The 17,521-nt window shown below is 41.1% G+C and overlaps 1 protein-coding gene across 3 annotated transcripts in view; it reads left to right on the forward strand.

Annotated features, from left to right (window-relative positions):
- The first annotated feature begins 601 nt into the window (after window positions 1–601).
- PDSS2 (decaprenyl diphosphate synthase subunit 2) overlaps window positions 602–17,521 on the forward strand; it is a 113,883-nt gene continuing 96,963 nt past the window's right edge. For 2 of the 3 annotated variants that reach the window (XR_016464419.1, XM_090135917.1), the window contains exon 1: window positions 602–932. Coding sequence is in view for 2 of the 3 variants with exons in the window: in XM_090135917.1 (XP_089992043.1) it covers window positions 697–932 (236 nt within the window). In the remaining variant the exon portion in view is untranslated. The remainder of the gene's footprint in view (window positions 933–17,521) is intronic. The other variant, XM_031611106.2, reaches the window with a different exon arrangement.

Genomic DNA, 17,521 nt, shown 5'->3' on the forward strand with positions numbered 1-17,521 from the left:
CCTCCTAGTAAAAAACTTATAAACTGTTGGTGTCTGTTCTGAGTCTTGTCTCAGGTGTGAGAACAGTGAACCCCTTGGTGTTACCCATGGAAACAGCTAACGGTGTTTTCGCGCTATCATTTCAAGAACTTCTATTTGTTTGTGCTTTCCTGGACTGCACTTCGTTTTTGTTTCATGACAGAATTGTGTTCTGTTTGCACCTCTTTTCACAGTATCCTTCAATGTGGCTCTTTAATCACATGGAGCAGCACAAAGTGAGATGTTCTCTGTATTTAGAAAGGTAAGAAACGTAATGCCCCTTTTTTCACAAGAACGCAGTCAATGGGGCTGTTCTCTCATCAGAATTCTGCCTCTAAGCAGCAGAGCCCAGACGTGGCTGTTAGGAAGAGGTTCCGCACCAGAGGGCGGTGGGCACCCCGAGTGCTGGAGATCAAGGAGCGCTGGGACACAGGGGATGAATTTTGCGTGGCGCTGTGCGGAGCTGGGGGTACCGCTGGAGCACTGTGCGACCCTCAACGCGGGGATGCCGCGAGAGGCCGTCAGGCGCGGAAGACGGGCGAAGCGAGAAGGGAGAGCGGCGCCGCCTCACTTTACGGCCCGTTTGCGACGCGCAAGATGGCTGCCCCCAGGGCGCGATGAGGCCGCGCCGGTCCGCCGCCCGAGGCTGAGCCGGGCCGAGCAGCGGCGCGGGGCGGGATGTGGAGGGCCCTGCTGCGGCGCGGGGGCCGCGGCGGAGGCCGGCGGGGGCTCTCGGGGGGCGGCCCGCCTTCGGCCGCGCCCTGGAGTCAGGTGGTGTCGGAAGCCGAGAAGATCGTGGGGTACCCGACGTCCTTCATGAGCCTGCGGTGCCTGCTGAGTGACGAGCTCAGCAACATCGCCATGCAGGTCCGCAAGCTGGTGGGCACCAAGCACCCGCTGCTCGACACCGCCCGGTGAGCGCCCGCGGCCGTGTTGGGGGGCGGGCGGCAGCGCCTCGGGAGCTGCCCTGCTGGCGGGGGGAGCGGGGCTGGCCTCGCCGAACCCGCGCCTTTTGGGTCTGTGTTGTGAGGAGACCGCGGGACGGCCGGGAAACCGATCGGCCTGAATCGCTGTGGCTGAAAACGCAATAGCTAAGAGAACGCGAGGTTGCTATGCAAAATATCTGTCAACAGGTGTAAACCACAAATTAGTACTTACTCACATCGGTTTCTACTCTGCTTTTCGAGATTTTAAAATGTAGCTGTGTGGTGGCCCTCGGCGTCTCTGCAGTGATGCTGCAGTGCTGTCCAAACCAAGATGCGTTTTTCAAGGTCTGTGTCTGCAAATCTGAGGTTTTTGAGCTGAACAAAGAGGAGTACAGGGGGACAAATGGGGCTTTTCCAGGGAGGTGGAATTTAAATAGTGAATTTAAGACAGCACTTCCAGAAGAAACAAATCAACTTGTTAGGAAAAGTGGAAAATACCTGACTTCAAAAAATACTGCTGGAGATTTTATTTATTTTTTTTTTTGGTGGGGGGGAGAAGGGGGAACATTTGTATCGACAGGTTGCAGTATTATGATAAGCTCTATAGAAAAGGTTGTGATTTTCTGATGTGCTTGTGTGAAGGGAGGGACAGGGAGAGAACGTTTTTCTGCCTTTGGATCTGTTTTCAAGATTGGTTGGTAGAATGCAGCAAACAGGATGACTGGATCACCACACGTTTTTCAGTTGTCATTATAGCTGTAGGAGCATCAGAGTCCCCCAGTGCTAAAACTGGATGTCAGTGTGTGTCTGAGGGCCTGCTCAGTGTGTAGTAGCTGCTGGTTTGTTTATGGATGAGGCTGAACCCTGTGCTTTGTGACCTGGATGAATATTTCAGGAAAGAGCTGTGATGCTTTTTTTGAAGTGATGCTCATGGGCTACTTTGGACTTGAGTCTCTGAGCCTATTGTGGAACGCTATCAGGAATACAGTTTGGCACAGGGCCTGGAGAACTGACTCTGCTCATTTCTTTAAAATTCTAAAAAAAAACAGTACTCAGTATTTACTTGTGTAAAAGCTTGTGCATTTATTTGGCATGTTCCTAATCTACCTCATGATATTTCCAAAGCCTTGATGCGCATGCATTTCCAGTGGTCTTGACTTTAATATATAAGAAGAGTTGATTTCATGCTGTCAAGTTTTAGTACACTTGGAACAACGCACAATTTGTATGTTTCTGTGTTTGATGGTATAGCTTTTCAATAATGTGAATCTTGAGTCTGTTGATTCTTAACAAATTGCTGAAATTTGGTTGTTGTATGTTTGAGTGTTACTGTAATCTATTAATGTGAGGAGTCTGGGATCTGTGGTCTGGCCATAGTTATTGAGGAAACAAGTTTTGATTTTGCCCACGCATATGAACCAGCATAGTTTTATTGTGTGTTCATGCGAATGTTTTAAAGCATAAAAATCTGAAATATGTTCTTTGGTGAAAAAAGAAGAGCTTTTGAGTGTGATGTTGTTCAATTCTAACCTTAAAGATTATGAATGCAAAAATGTTCACGTCCAGTAAGTACTCAAATACTCGGCAAGATTTTTCTTTTTTGTGACCGTCTGAAAACTGCTTAAGATTGATTAATTCCACTCATTTCTAAAGTTTCTACTTCCTACTGTGTTTTTGAGGTTGTATATTGTAGGTGTTGACAATCAAATTATGATTGCTTATTGTCATTTCTAAGCTGTGTTAATTTTCTTTAACTTCTTTGACCAATAGAATTTTCTTTTCAGTGCTTTTTGCCTTTGTTTCTTCCTTTGTGGAATCATAGAATCATAGAATGGTTTGGGTTGGAAGGGTCCTCAAAGCCTACCCAGTCCCACCCCTGCCGTGGGCAGGGCTGCCACCCCCCAGCTCAGCTGCCTAGGGCCCCATCCAACCTGGCCTTGAGCACCTCCAGGGATGGGGCACCACAGCTTCACTAGGCTGCTGTGCCGGTGCCTCACTGCCCTCTGAGTGAAGAAGTTCCTCTTAATATCCAATCCAAATCTCCCCTCTTTTAGTTTAAAGCTTTCCTCCTTGTCCTGTTATTATCCGACCATGAAAAGTTGGTCTCCCTCCCTCCCTCCTTTCTCTTCCTGTCTAAATTCTTTGCTGCACACAGAATCACAGAATGGCCTGGGTTGGAAGGGACCTCAAGGATCATGAAGCTCCAACCCCCCCGCCACAGGCAGGGCCAACAACTTCCCTTTTTAATACTAGACCAGGGCCCCATCCAACCTGGCCTTGAACACCTCCAGGGATGGGGCATCCACAACCTCTCTGGGCAGCCTGCTTCTTGAAGTCTTCCTTAGACCGTAATGGATTTCTTAAGCATTGGTAAAAAAACCCTTGGCTTTGAGGAGCATAAGTTCTGAACTGAGGCAGCATAGAGCATCTCTGCTACAACACTGAAAACATGCAGTGTAAGTGGAATGCTGATGAGTGTTTTTAACCTTTTGCCGTGTTTTGGATCAGCAGGCTGCTGCGGCACGTAGCCCAGTGCTGAGAGCCTTAGGGAAGGCAGCTTAAAGATAACAGTCCGCGTGAGACAGGACATGTGGAAGAGCAGCTGTCAGGACAGTATACATTTCTCTGATGATCCTATCCATTCCTTCCCGTCGTTGGATGCAGCAGTGGCAGCTCATGGGTTTCAGTGCCTGCCATGAATCAGGCCTGCAGCAGGTGTTCTGGGGTGATGCTCGACCCCCGATGCCTCCGACCCAGATTGCTTCTGGCCAGCAGCCTTAAATTCATGAGCTATTGCTGACTGTGCAGCTGGGGCGGAGTGACGGGTAACTGACCCCTACAACAAGGGATTTTGGAATTACCATGTGGTAAGGCCAACTGTCTTTTGTTGATTTTTTTGTTAAGCTTTGGTTTCCTGAGTCGGCCACATGAAGCGAACATCCTCGGTACTGGCGTTGCCAGACTTGTCAGAAGGAGAGTGAAATGGGAGGGAAGGTTGAATTTCATTTTAGAAAGGCTAATGTTTAGTGGTTAACAGATCATTGGAAGTTGGGGTATCTGGATTATATTCACAGCTGTGCTTCTGGCACTCTGAGCAGAGAAGTCACTTAATTTTTCATACTTGCTTGTACTTATCTGTAAAATGAATAATGCAGCATCTGTTTTCTGGAGGTATTACACTTAGTTCATTTTAGCCCACATTGATTGCCGTGATCTTTCAGTGGAAAATGGTGTATAAACAATATTAATAAAGAATACATTAAACAAATGCTGTCATTAAAATATTCACTTCTAACAGATACTCTGGAAATAGAATTGCATGCTAACTGCCGCTGGATCTTTCTTTGTAGCCTCTGAGCCACAGGACAGTCCATCAGAGCTTTCATTTTTCTTGCCCTATAATGAAGTTTTTTCAGCAACTACCGAAAACTAACATTAGCATTCTTTTGCTCTTCAGGCTTTGTTGAACTAAAGAATTTTTTTTTCCAGCAGTGAGCATGTGAACTTCTTTTCAGATGGGAAGAAAATAAATCTCCACTCCTCTCTCTTCGCTTCCCGCGCCTTCCTAGGCTAACATACATCCTTTTTAATATAGGAAAGAATCTGTAATTGGCACCACGATCTACTTTTCTCAAATACATAGTGCGAATAACATTTTCTTGATTATTTAATCTCCCCTGAGAAGGATATAGCTTATTGCAGATTGTAAACAGTAAACGTTATGGCCAATGCATCACTTTTATAATATCAGTAAATGAAATGGAACACTTCATACACGTAAAATTATTATGGGGCACCATTTAGCTCTAGTCATTCCATCATTAGTGTGTGGGAGGAATGATTATATTTTAGTTCTGACAGAATTGTTTGTTGGTGACAAATCCTTGTGTAGAGTTAGTTACAGTTTTCCTAGATTATTGGAGAAATAAAAAAGCCCGATCGAACAGGATTTGTTCTGCTGCAGCCTGCCACAGGTTGGTCTATAGCTGCTCTAAGCACTGAGCGTAGCATGCAATCCGGAGTAGCTTGAAGATGGTCTGTTTTGGGGTTAAAATGTCCAATAATGTTGCATTCCTGATGGTTGTGTTTCTCTGTCAGCTTGGAATGGCTCTGCTTGGTTACTTGTATCTTGTCACTTTAGATGCAGCCTGCATTTGTCCTCCTGTGTAGATGACTGAGTGTCTGCAGCACAGATACAGGGACTTGTTCCAGCCTTGCAGGGTGGAATTGTGGCCAGTTTGTATTTTGTCTAACAGAAAGGTAACCTTACAACTATCCTTACTCATAATTGCATGTGCTGTGACTGACTGTGAGTGGCTTTGTTGCAACATCCTCCAAATGTTTTTGTTTTTTTTTTTTCTTCGGGGCTATTAAAACAAAGGTGTCCATGTGCTTGGCTGTGGCTAGTGGGGTAACTGCACACAACCAGCAGCCATGAGCAGAGGCTCTGCTCAGCTGAGGGCTTCTGCTTGTACGTCGCTTTCTAAAGCTCCAACTTGCTGTAGTCTTCAGAGTTGTACTGAGGTCCCGCATCTGCAAAGGGCCTTGGGGATGGGGTATGACATCCCTCTGCTGCTGTTGCTGGATCAGAAGTCAAAATGAATTTGCATTCACTGCATTTTATTGGCTTTTCTTCAGCCTGTGGAATGCTTTATAAAAAACGTTTTTGTGATGTAGAGATGTGACTTTTATAGCTGTGGTCAGAATGCTGTTAGATGTTAGCTATGAGGTAGCAGGTGTGTAATTTCCTGTGTTTACTGCAGAAGTCTGTTGGCTTGGGAGGTCTGGAAGCACTGTTCACTAAAGCTAACAACATGCAGTGCACCTCTGCAGAAAGTCTTTGTGGTGATGTCAGAAATGCAGATGTGTCTTCCTGCTCTAAATATTTGATCCTAATTGCCAGATTACTGGAATGCTGATGGTAATAACCAGGTTAGCTTTACTCCAGCAAAACTATTCCCTGAAGCGTTCTGCATACTGATAGAAGCAGCGGTGCTCTCAGGAGAGCAACAGCTGAAGCACTGGAGTGCAATTGTGGCTTTGCCACGTCAAGAAGCCTCTTTCTTTCAGGAAAGACCGCTGTCTCCTGACTAAATCAACTTCTGTGAATACCTTTCAATCTGTTTTGGTAGGCTTGAGCAGTGGCTGCAAAAAATTTTTCTTGTGTTACATCTCTTATAAATGCTGGTACTCCATAGGCATTTTTGTTAATTGGAAACAAACAATTCTTTGCCCCCAAAAATCTGTTTTTTTTTCCTGCATTTTGGCTGGATGATCTCTCAAAGAACTATCATTGAAAACTTTGGCAGGTGAAAGGACATGGAGGAAATTAAATCATTTGTGGATTCACATGCAGATTGAAATTTCCTTCTGCATCTGATTCCTTCTTTTTTTCATTGTATTTATGGACTGCACTGTTATTTTCAGTTAGCCATTAAATACTGCTCACCCAGTTAAGGGGAAAGAAGAATACATTTCTGCATGTCACACTCATCCTTTATACCTTAGTAAGATGGAACTGGATGAATAAATAAGCACTGCTTGTTTTTTTTCTCCCCCAAATTCTACTTTTTGTCTCTCTTCTTGCACATTTTATCAATGCAAGTTTTTTTTTATCAGTTTTCTCCACCAATGGCATTACCTTCGCATACACAAATGCTTGTGCCCAGTATTATTTCTGCTCTTTTGAAGAGCTGTCAGTAGGATCAAGAAGATAAGAATTGCATCAGAACTTGTACACTTGTGTTTGAGGTTCACAGTTCATGTTTAAGGGTCTTAACTTTTTTGTTACACTTGATTTTAATAAAACATGCTTTTTGCTGGGTTTGGCAGTGAGAATCTTATTCCTGAAGGTAAAGCACATTATCCAAACGAATGTTGACAAGTGTTCCTAAAGCATAGGTCAAGAAGGTAAAGACAGTCATTCTCATGGCCGTGGATTTGGCAGAGATGCTGAGAGAAGCTGAACTGTTGAACAAACAGGTTGTTTTCAGCTGAAATGATGCTGAGCTCTTGTCATTCCTTGATGGGATGTTTATGGATGTGTTTGCTTAAGGATGCAAAGGATGTTTAGCTGTGTGGTACAGTACTGGCTTTTGCTGAATGTTGTGGCACCATAAGCAAAGTCTGATCAAGTAGTAAGTTTGCAGCACGGATGTGTAAAAGTTAGACTGCAAATTAATTTTTCTTTCATTTCAGTAATATTCTTTACAGTGGTTCTCATTTGAATATTTATTTTGAATCTACGTTTCTGTACTTATGAGGAATGTGTTATTTCACCAATGTAGGGTTGTTTTGATAAATTAAATGTATTCAGGTGAAAATGCTGCTTGGGATATGCTAATAGAATCTTTTTTCGATGAGAACGAATAAGCTGCCCTGATACTGATAATTTCTACTTTTTTATAGGGAATGTATGTGCCTGTAGGAGTGTCTGCTTTGTGCTGATTAATTATGTAGTAATTCGTTTCTTCCAAGTCTGAAGATTTCAGCAGAAATTTGTGTATGACTCATTCTAATTGAATGAAAAACTTTGTGGTTTCTTAAGTTTGGGCTTCCAGTGTGTGAAAGAGAAGCTGAATACATAATAAACAGATTCAAGTTCTGGTCAGTCTTTAAAGGCCACGGTAGCAAGTAATGTTTCCCTAAAACAAAAATCACAGAATCACCAAGGTTGGAAAAGATTTTTAAGATCATCCAGTCCAACCATCCACCTATCACCAATAGTACTCACTAAACCATGTCCCTTGACACAAAATCCAAATGTTCCTTGAACACCTCCAGGGTCGGTGACTCCATCACTTACCTGGGCAGCCCATTCCAGTGCCTGACCACTCTTTCAGAAAAGTAGCATTTCCTAATGCCCAGCCTAAATCTCCCCTGGCACAGCTTGAAGTCATTCCCTCTATTTCTATCGCCAGTTACACGAGAGAAGAGGCCAACTCCCAGCTCATTACAACCTCCCTTCAGGTAGTTATAGATAGCAAAAAATACAAATAAGCAAAGGCAGGGGATGTATCCAAAATCAGGGTGAACTGACTGATGCTGAACAGGCCCATAACATACCTGCTTCTACATTAGGTGCACAGCAGCCTGAGCAGCTTTTTTCAAATAAAGGTAATTGTTGGAGTTTACATCTTTTCTACGTTCAAATACAAATGATTTGTAATGCCCGCAAGTTTAATGCACTGGTGAATGACTGTGATGTCAATGTTTGCACTGTGCAGGAAAAGAGTACTGAATAAGTGGGAATATTTTCAAAATCATTCTTTCTGTAACCCAGAAGATGGTTACCAAGTATGACATTATAGAAAGCACAAATGAGAGCTGATGTCATAGAGTAATCAGGATTCGTATTTGGATCACTGGAAACAATTTTCACTCAATGAATCTTCTTTTTCAAAAACTTAACTCGCCTTTTAAAATTTTAGGGGTAAAAGTACTTTCCGTGGTCTCTTACTCTTTTTGGCATCTGTATGTTGTAGCTTGCAAGATATTTTCTCTTACTCAAGATATTTTCCCTCTGCCACGCTGTAGTTTTTGATGCCGCCTCCCAGTTTGACTCTGCCCCTTGTGGCCTCGGGAAGCCCTGTTAACTAATTCTGGTGATCCCTTTCAGAGGTCCAGAGAACCATATGTATAACACCGTGTCCTCTACAGTACTTTGTATTTTCCTGAATAGATACCAAGTTGGAAAAGCACAAATACAAGCAAGTATCTAGATATTTCTGTGCTCATGCCACTGTTTTCTCCCGGGGGTGGAAGACCATTGTTTTAAATTATTAATAACCTTCCTTTACCCCACTTCTGACTCTCTTAGTTTCCCTCAGGGTAGGCAGACTGTCTACAGCACTTGCCCTAAAGGAACTACCGCAGGAGACAAACCTGACAGACTAGAAAGGAACACCATGAATTTAAAAATCGGATCTATTTCAAAATTTGTTTAAATTCTGTAGCAGATGCTTTACTGTCCTTGAATTGTCCCTGCCAGTTCCGTGGCATTGACAGTCATTTTTGCTTAATTTTTCTTCTCCCTTCTCGCTTTGTGAAAGATTCATGTAAGGGAAGGAGAACTGATCATATAGGAAAACTGATGTGACTCATTATGCGTGAGCTTTTATCAGAAATGTGCTGTGAACCAGTTAGATTGTACTTGTAATGATATGTAGGGCTTAGAAATTTGACTCTAAACCTGAGTTAACGAAGAAACTCCAGGAATGGTTCAGCCTGCTGAAGGTTCTTCAGGTGAGCCACAATCATTTTTTTTTAATCCTCAGCTATTGCTATAAAGAAGCACCAGGTTTGCTCCACCTCTTGCATTTGTCCTTGTTCATTTTCACCTAAATACAAGAGATGGTTGTTCGCTTTTTGCCTTCCTTCTCCTCCATTTCCCTTTTTCAGAATAACACTAGTTGCTTCTTCTTTTCTCCTTTTCTGTCTCATGTCATATGTTCTTTTCTGTCTTATATGTTGCACTTCAAAACAAAACAAAACTAAACTAAAAAACAACTTTCTTTCAGTCACGAAGTCGGTCTTGTCTGGCAACAGCATGTGCTTGTGTAAAGCCATCCTACCAGTGCATTGTCCTCATTAAGGCAGTGTGAGGCTAATGGCCCATGCCAGCACGCTTTGTGTCTGGTTGTCATCTGAATGATTAGCCAGTAGCAGAAGCACCATCATGAGTTGATTTGGTAAGATTGCTTCTAATCAAACTTAACAGATAGTTCAAGTTGTTAAAAGCTAAATGGAATTTACGACTTGTTGGGTCGAGTACATAAATCACAAAGCTTTGTGATCACATCTGGAAACTCATCTCTCAAGCATTTGTAAAATGGTTGTGCTAGAGAGTGTGTGTTTGTTAGTGATTGTTTTTGCCTGAAGGTGCAACATTGTGTTCCCAGTTAAATTCGTGGTGAGTTTTGAGACTGAGTATGGTGTAGTGACCATGTTTTCACATTATGAAAATTCATATATTTTCACAGACTAGTAAGTAAAAGTACCTGCAATATATCACTTCTTGCATGCGTGCATGTTATACAGGGGGAGATTTTTGGCTCTCCTGTCTCTGATTCCCAGCTGCTTTTGATTTAATGTGGTTTGTTTGAAGATACCCTGTGTGCATATTTAAAAATAATTGCAGTGATGTTAATGCAACACTATGAAGCTCATATTTGGATCATGCTTTTAAAAATAGACTTCTGAATGTGAATCTCACTGGTTCGGCATCTTTGAATAATTAAAAATGGATCTACAGGAAAAAAACGTATTTTCCCCAAACCTTTGTTGTCCTGTGGATATGAAGCTGAAGTATAAAAGTACAAGAGATCAGTTCAGCATATCTGTTCTTGATTCCTGGTTGCTAGAGCCAGACATACCATGGAAGGTGTGCACTCTGTGTTCCATTATTCACAGGAAGATTTTGCCAGTTTCTGAGAATCCGTAAGTTTAGATAGTATGGGAGGTTGTTGATAGGCTCTGCAAGAAATCAGATTGCATGTATTGGTACGAGTAATTACCTGAAAAAGCTGTTTTCAGAAATAAGGTTCAGAGGACTCAAGGAAGCTGGAAATGCAGAGACCCGCAAGGTAGTTGTGGGGAAGCCCTTGTTCTAATACATATTTATTTAAGGAACGGAACACATTGAAGGAGTTTCTAGTATTGGAATTTACAGTATATTTTATGTGTCTTTTGTCCATAATATAACTTCATAAAACCGAATCAAATTATCTTGCCAGCAGGAAAGTAGGAAATGAATCCGTGTAATGACTGTAATGTGTCATAGCAACCAAGTTTTAAAATAGTCAAATTCCAAAATAAGGTTATAAAAATGACATCAGAGGAAAAAAAGAGCATTCTATGTTATGTTATAGCAACAGAAACATAGGCTTATTTTTTGTTTGTGAATCGCTTGGGATCATATTGCTGCTGGTGGATTTTTTTCTTTCATTTTTCTTTTCTTTTTAGAGGAAGATTATGTCCTAACATAATGTGTATTCTTGGGGAGAACATATTTTGGCAATCCTTGTTTCTGTCACACTTCAGAAGAGCTGAAGTTTTGTTAGGTTTTGCTCTTTCAAAATTTCCCTCAAATAAAATATTTGCTGAATATTCATCTTCTCATTTTCTTTTCTACTTTTAAGTCTTTAAGAGCTCCCTTGAATCTTTTGGTCCTCTCACCATGGCTTGTCAGAGAACAATTAAGCTTCACTAGCAGAATGTTACGAACAAAAATTTGAGATGTGTATATTTTTTGAATTACGACAAGCATGATGCTATTGGCAGATGCCAGCCTGCAGTGTGAAGTTTCACCAGCTCTGAGAGCAGAGGTGAGGCTCACATGGATATAGGTACGTGTGTCTGTGTGCTGCCTGGTGTGCACACTGGGCTCCCAGCTGCTAGAAGCCACACGGGAGGACAAAGCAGGCTCCCTCTCTGCTCCTCCTGCAGATGTTATGCTATATAAGATTGGTGCACACAGTTGGCTGCTTTAAATATTTTCTTTTGAGGGCTTTCATTTTTAATTCTAACATGTCTCCTCCTCAGTCCACAGCATTCTTTCTGATGTATCATCTTCCTGCTAGTTAATTTATCCAGTGTTTTTGTTTGTTTGTTTGTTTGTTTCATCTGGCTATTAATAACTGAACATACATTACAACCCAAAGCTGGGGGGTCTTCACAGTTAGAATCCCTCTCCCTCCCTCTTATGCTGTAAATGCCGGCGACTCACTTGCCAGAAATACCAGGTTTGGGTTAATGTATTGTCCCTGGATGATACTGCTGCTTTGGATTACCTTGGTGTGCATGTAGGCATTAAATATTGAAAGCTGTTTTCATATTCTCCAGTGGTGAAGCTCTGTATAAACAAGTCTTATTTACTGAACAGTTTGGGAAGTGCGTACACACTGGTATGCCTTAGGAAATCTACCGTTTAAGCCTTCGTGGTCCTGATTTTCTCTGGCCATGATAAATGGAGTGGTAGACCAGGAACTATATTAGAGGATGTTACTGTGAGGAATAAGTAGTGAATGTTGAGATTGAAGAAATTTCGCGTGAGTTCACAAATAATTTAAATGCTTACCATCTACTGTCACCAGACCTCATTAAGCGTTCTTCATTTTGTTTTTCAAAGGAATTTGAAAGCAAAAGTCTATGCTGTATGAAACAGTATCCTTTATGCTTGAAAGATTTGTAGGCCAGGTACGAAATCTGGAGACAAACAAATGTAAGTCCTTCTTACACATATAATTATTGGAGAAGCAAGAAAATACATTGAAGAGGATAAAGATATCTGTTACTGCTTCAAGTCTACATGGAATGAACGTTGCTGCACTATATAGAGTGTAATGCAGGCATATTAAAACTGCAGCTAGTGTTGTTAACTACTGAAAGAGAGTAGTTGTACACTTCACACTTCACATTTAACAAGAAAAACCCAAACCCCACAGCCTTTGGGAAGCGATGATGTGCAAGTATGCAAGTAGCAATTTTCCATTTTCAGACTTTTCTGCTTCCAGAAGTGTATTGTTAAGAGAGCAGATGATAAAACCTTGTATGCATTTAACCCTCGCCTCATTATGCATATTTTGGAGATGGTTTTACATCTTTGTATCAAGAATGGGAAATGCTTTCTTTCTTCACCATGGGCTAAATAAACCATTTAGAGCTGGACTAGCTCTAGAAAGAGATCTAGGGAAAGCGAGAGAAGTAGCTTTTCTCTAGCTCTACATTCTGTTTATGATTTTCATGAATTCACAAACCATTTATTTTTACTATGGAGACACAAAAGGCAGACTCCTGCAGGCTGGTTATGGCAAATGAAAGGTACTTACTGTGCTTAGCATGTTGTGATTCTGTACCTGATTGTTTCAAAATAGAAATTTGCGTTAGCTTATCTCAAAATGTCATCATTTGTTGATACAAATAATTCTACATTCTTCCCTCCCCTGTGAATGTTGAATGATTCTTTCACAAGAAATCTAGGTTATTTTAATTAATTACTTGGGGTTTTAAATCTTTAAATTAAGTTACAGGTGAGCTCAGCTCTTCCCTGAAGAGCTTTTACTACGTTAGCAGTGGAAAAGGATAATTCTTGCTGCATAATTCTCTAATGGGCTGTTGTGTGTTGCTCAGTTGAACAAGACTGCTGCTTTGCTTTTGATTTCTGGTCTGTGTCCAGCTTTTCAGAGAACAACTTGGATGGTTAGAAGATATCACCAGAAACATATTTTCCTTTTAACTGTAAAAGAGAAGAGTGTGCCCCATTGATATCTGTTGCTTTGGGAAATTGTTAAGGATTGCAGAAATCTAAGGTAAAACTAAATGAGGTACTGGTAACCAAATATATGAAGTCTTCGTAGAAGATGGACAAAATATAGGGACAGGTTTATTGGTGTTAATTTTCTATCATTATTTCAGGAAATATTCCCCTTGCTTTTAATCTATTTTTTTAAATGTGTTTATAACTATATACAATCATAAAATGGTAACTTTATCTGTTACTTGTGGGTTGTTGGGCTGTGGGGACTGAAGCAATGCTTATTTTCCTGTTCTGGAGTATGATTACTTGTTGAAGATGTGACAAATTTAGGTCATATTTGGCATGCATTTAAATTTAGCCTGAGACTGATTTATGAAAAAGAGGTAACAAACCTACATTATATTTTCCCTTGTGTGAGTTTTGCAGCCAAACTGCAATTTATTTTGTACTATGTTAAGTTACAATAAAAGATACATGCATGAAATAAAGTAGGGTAAAGAGTTCAGTCATTAAACCTTTTTTTTTCTTTTAAGTTAGCTTTCATCATTGCACCTTTAGCTGTGTTAATTACTTCAAAGAATTATCTTAAAGGCTAGTTGAAGAGCAGAATCAAAGAGGAAGGAAAATAGCCTTAAGCAAAATCTTTATTTTTTTTTCTTTTATGAGAACATTCTTACAGTAACTTGTAGGATAGAGATCACCAAAAGAGTCTCTTTTAAAATTTCCCTGCTTCATACTTTTTTTTTTCTTTAGTATCTTAATATTTTTGTTTTTTAATATCCCAGAATACTGTACTGCCATGCCTGCAGCTAATGTTAGAGAGCAAAGTGCTTGTCCTAAAATTGTGATTTTTCTCATATATTTTCATTTTTTTGTGCATGTTGAGGAGGTGAAGATGCTAAGCTAGGTGGATTTAGTTGTTCTGGTGCCCTCTGTGGGTGTTTTACTTTCTTTTTTCTTTTTATTCTTCTCTCTTAAGAGGCCCAGATTGGGTTCTTTATACCGCTTATATGACTGTCAGTGTCTTTTTATGGGCAAATTATGGCAACTGTATGTGTACATCAGTGTTTGGAATTGGGCTCAGAAGCATACTACCACCACTGCCTCTCAGTCTACAAATGTTATATTAGTTCCTTATTTTCCTGAGCTAGCCTGGTATCCCAAAAAGGCAGGAGAAGCAGAGGCAGTCTGAAAAAGGCACTTGAGGATGGATCACGTGTATGTGCTGCTTCCCATGCACTCCCATGTGCAGTGGAGATCTCTCTGAGAAGATAGAAAGGCTGCTCTGTCTGGTGTCTGTGGCTTCCCAGGATGCAAGAGTTGGAGCATAAACAAGTTTGTGAAAAATTGAATTGTGGGTAGAATCACGGAATGGTTTGGATTGGAAGGGACCTTAAAGCCCATTCAGTTCCAACTCCCAGCCATGGGCAGGGCTGCCACCCACCAGCTGAAGCTGCCCAAGGCCCCATCCATCCTGGCCTTGAGCGCCTTCGGGGATGGAGCATCCATAGGCCCCTTAATGTGCTGGAAGGTTGCAGTGAGGTCTCCTCAGAGACCTCTATTCCAAGCTGAACAAGCCCAGCTCCCTCAACCTTTCTTCATAGAAGAGATGATCCAGCCTTGTGATCACCTGCCTGTCCGTCCTCTGGACCTGCTCCCATGTTGCTCCTCTGGACCTGCTCCAACTGCTCCACATCCTTCTTATGCTGGGTACTCCATGCCTGGACACAGTACCCAGGTGGGGCCTCATGAGGGCAGAGTAGAGGGGGACAGTCACCTCCCTTGCCCTGCTGCACCCTCTTTTGATGCATCCCAGGATAGAATTGGCCATATATCAAGCTTCTTCTCCACTAGAACTCCCAAGTCCTTTTCCACAGGGCAGCTCTCAACTGATTCTCTGTCCAACTGATATTTGTGCTTAGGATTGCCCCTACCCAGGTGGAGGATCTTGTGCTTGGCCATGTTAAGCTGTATGAGATTCATGTGTAATTGCATAATTGCATTTTGTAAGATTTGTGGGATTTTTTTTTTTTTTTTTTAATGTGTTTGTGTAGATGAAAACCTTAGGATACAAGTAGTTGAAAAGTTTAAACTCACTCATTAGGTTGTGCAACTGAGAAACTACAGTTCTTTTTTCTTTTATCTTTTTCCTTTTTTTTTGCCAAAATATGTTGGAGAGTATTTCATTCAAATGGTACTTGAAGTTAACTTGGAAAATGCTTCTTTTTTACTTTAGACGATGTAAGATGATGTAAGATTGCTTGTTACAAATTAACATAATTGTAAGTTATTACTGTAAAACATGGCAATAATTTGTGATGTCGAATAGCTAAAACAGTGTTTACAGAAAATATTGCAATCCATGATACCAACTAAATGGAAGAGTGTTGATTTAGATGAGATATTGGGAAGAAATTCTTGACTGTGATGGTAGTGAGACACTGGAACAGGTTGCCCAGAGAGGTTGTGGATGCCTCCTGCCTGGAAGCACTCAAGGCCAGGCTGGATGGGGCTGTGAGCAACCTGGTCTAGAGGGAGGGGTCCCTGCCTGTAGCAGGGGGAGTGGAACTAAATGATCTTAAAGGTCCCTTCCAACCCAAACCATTCTATGATTCTATAATTCTTTGGTTAGTTTGTATTTAAAGTTTATCTGAAACCTGATTTATTTATTTTTGCTTCACACACAGCTAGTCCTAACACATTTTTAGTCTGAGGCAGAAAGTAATCTCCAAGTAACAATATTGAGTGCTATTTTAAGTATGTATGTCCTACTGATGATTTTTAAAGCACAAAATAATGATGACATACCATGCAGAGGTCTTGCTCGCCTGAGGCTAGCGGTCTGAATGCGCTAGGTGCAGACACTTCTGTTTGCTGATGAAAGTGTTGAAAAGGAGCAGGATTTCACTGCTTCCTTTCGTTTTGTTTTGTGAAATTCTTCATTTTTAATTTTTTTAATTTGCTTTTAATTATGCTCAAGTCAATCAACATCTGAAATCTTTTGAAGAATATGAAGAGAGATATAAGTACTTCTGGGAAGGAGGTTTGAAGCATAATTTTGGCAAAACTAAGATTCAGTTGATTACCTGATAGTGGCAAGAAGAAGGCCAGGCATTTTGGGTGATGTGTGCCAAGCCAGGGGCAAGGTAGCTTTTCAGGGAAAGGAATGAAGATCCTGACAGACTTCCTAGCAAGTGGGGCAGAGAAGTGTTGCCAGTGAATTATTAGAGAAACACCTAATGAGACAGAAAGAAGTCAAGAAGTCTAAGAAAAAATCTGGGAAGTACATTAAAGCAGTGAGGTTAAGGAGGAGGCAGCTGGAGTGTGTGTGCTCAGGGCTCATCATGGGGAGGTTGTCTGAGATACGTACAGAACAGTTCCGGTTTGCATCCAAGGCATTCCTGTGGTTTCCAGATGTTTTCGTCTGCGTAGTGCTTTTAAAAGCCAACTACTGTGTATGCCCTTTTCATCACTTTAAATTGAAAACAATGGAAAGATACAGTTCAGCAGACTAACAGCTCCCCTTATGGACAGCAGTTCATGAACTTTATTTATCTTGCAGTGCATGTCTGTGTTGTTCATATCAGTCTGACAGCCTTTTTCAGCCTCGGTGTGTACCTGTCATGTAGAAATAGAAATATTTAGCATTTTTCATTCTAATCTTCACAGAAGATCATGATATGCAGAGGACTGTATTGTGACTTTTCTTAATTGAAGAGGTGTGTGAATAATGTTCTAGAAGAACTGTGAGGAAGAATAATCTTTATTAATTAGAACTTTGACATAACGCAGAAGTAACGATGTTTGAGAACACAAGTGACAAAGCATTGCTTTATTGCAAATGCATTTGGATGCTGAAGAGTAGGAAATGCTTTCCTATTCAGCTGGGACTTACAAATATTAAGTATAAGAGCTTTCAATTTTGTAGTGAAGTAACTTCAATTTTAGTTTCATGATCTGCTGAAGGATTTATTAGTTCATCTGAAATCTTGTATGAATGTGAACAGCTCTTGCAATTTGAATCTATGCAATAGCCATGGGTCAAGGCATTACAACTCTGAAGTTTGTCCCTTATTCAGGTACAGTAGATGCTGAAAAGTTTATTCCCATTGCCTTAGTCATTGCATTCTTGCTTCTGTACCTTTTGGTTTAAAAGACTTGTATAGCAGGTCTGTCTGGAGGACAAATAAAAGCTGCATTGAAATTGAGAAAATTGTAGAAAATGAGGTTTGGCTGTATCTGAGTACTTTGTCAGAAATTGTAAAGCCATACAGTCACCGAGTTCAGAAATAAATGAAGCTATATCTTTTTTCCCTTTTCT

Source organism: Phasianus colchicus, chromosome 2 (genome assembly GCF_987193195.1).
Source record: "Phasianus colchicus chromosome 2, bPhaCol1.hap1.1, whole genome shotgun sequence".
In the NCBI taxonomy this organism is placed as follows: domain Eukaryota; kingdom Metazoa; phylum Chordata; class Aves; order Galliformes; family Phasianidae; genus Phasianus; species Phasianus colchicus.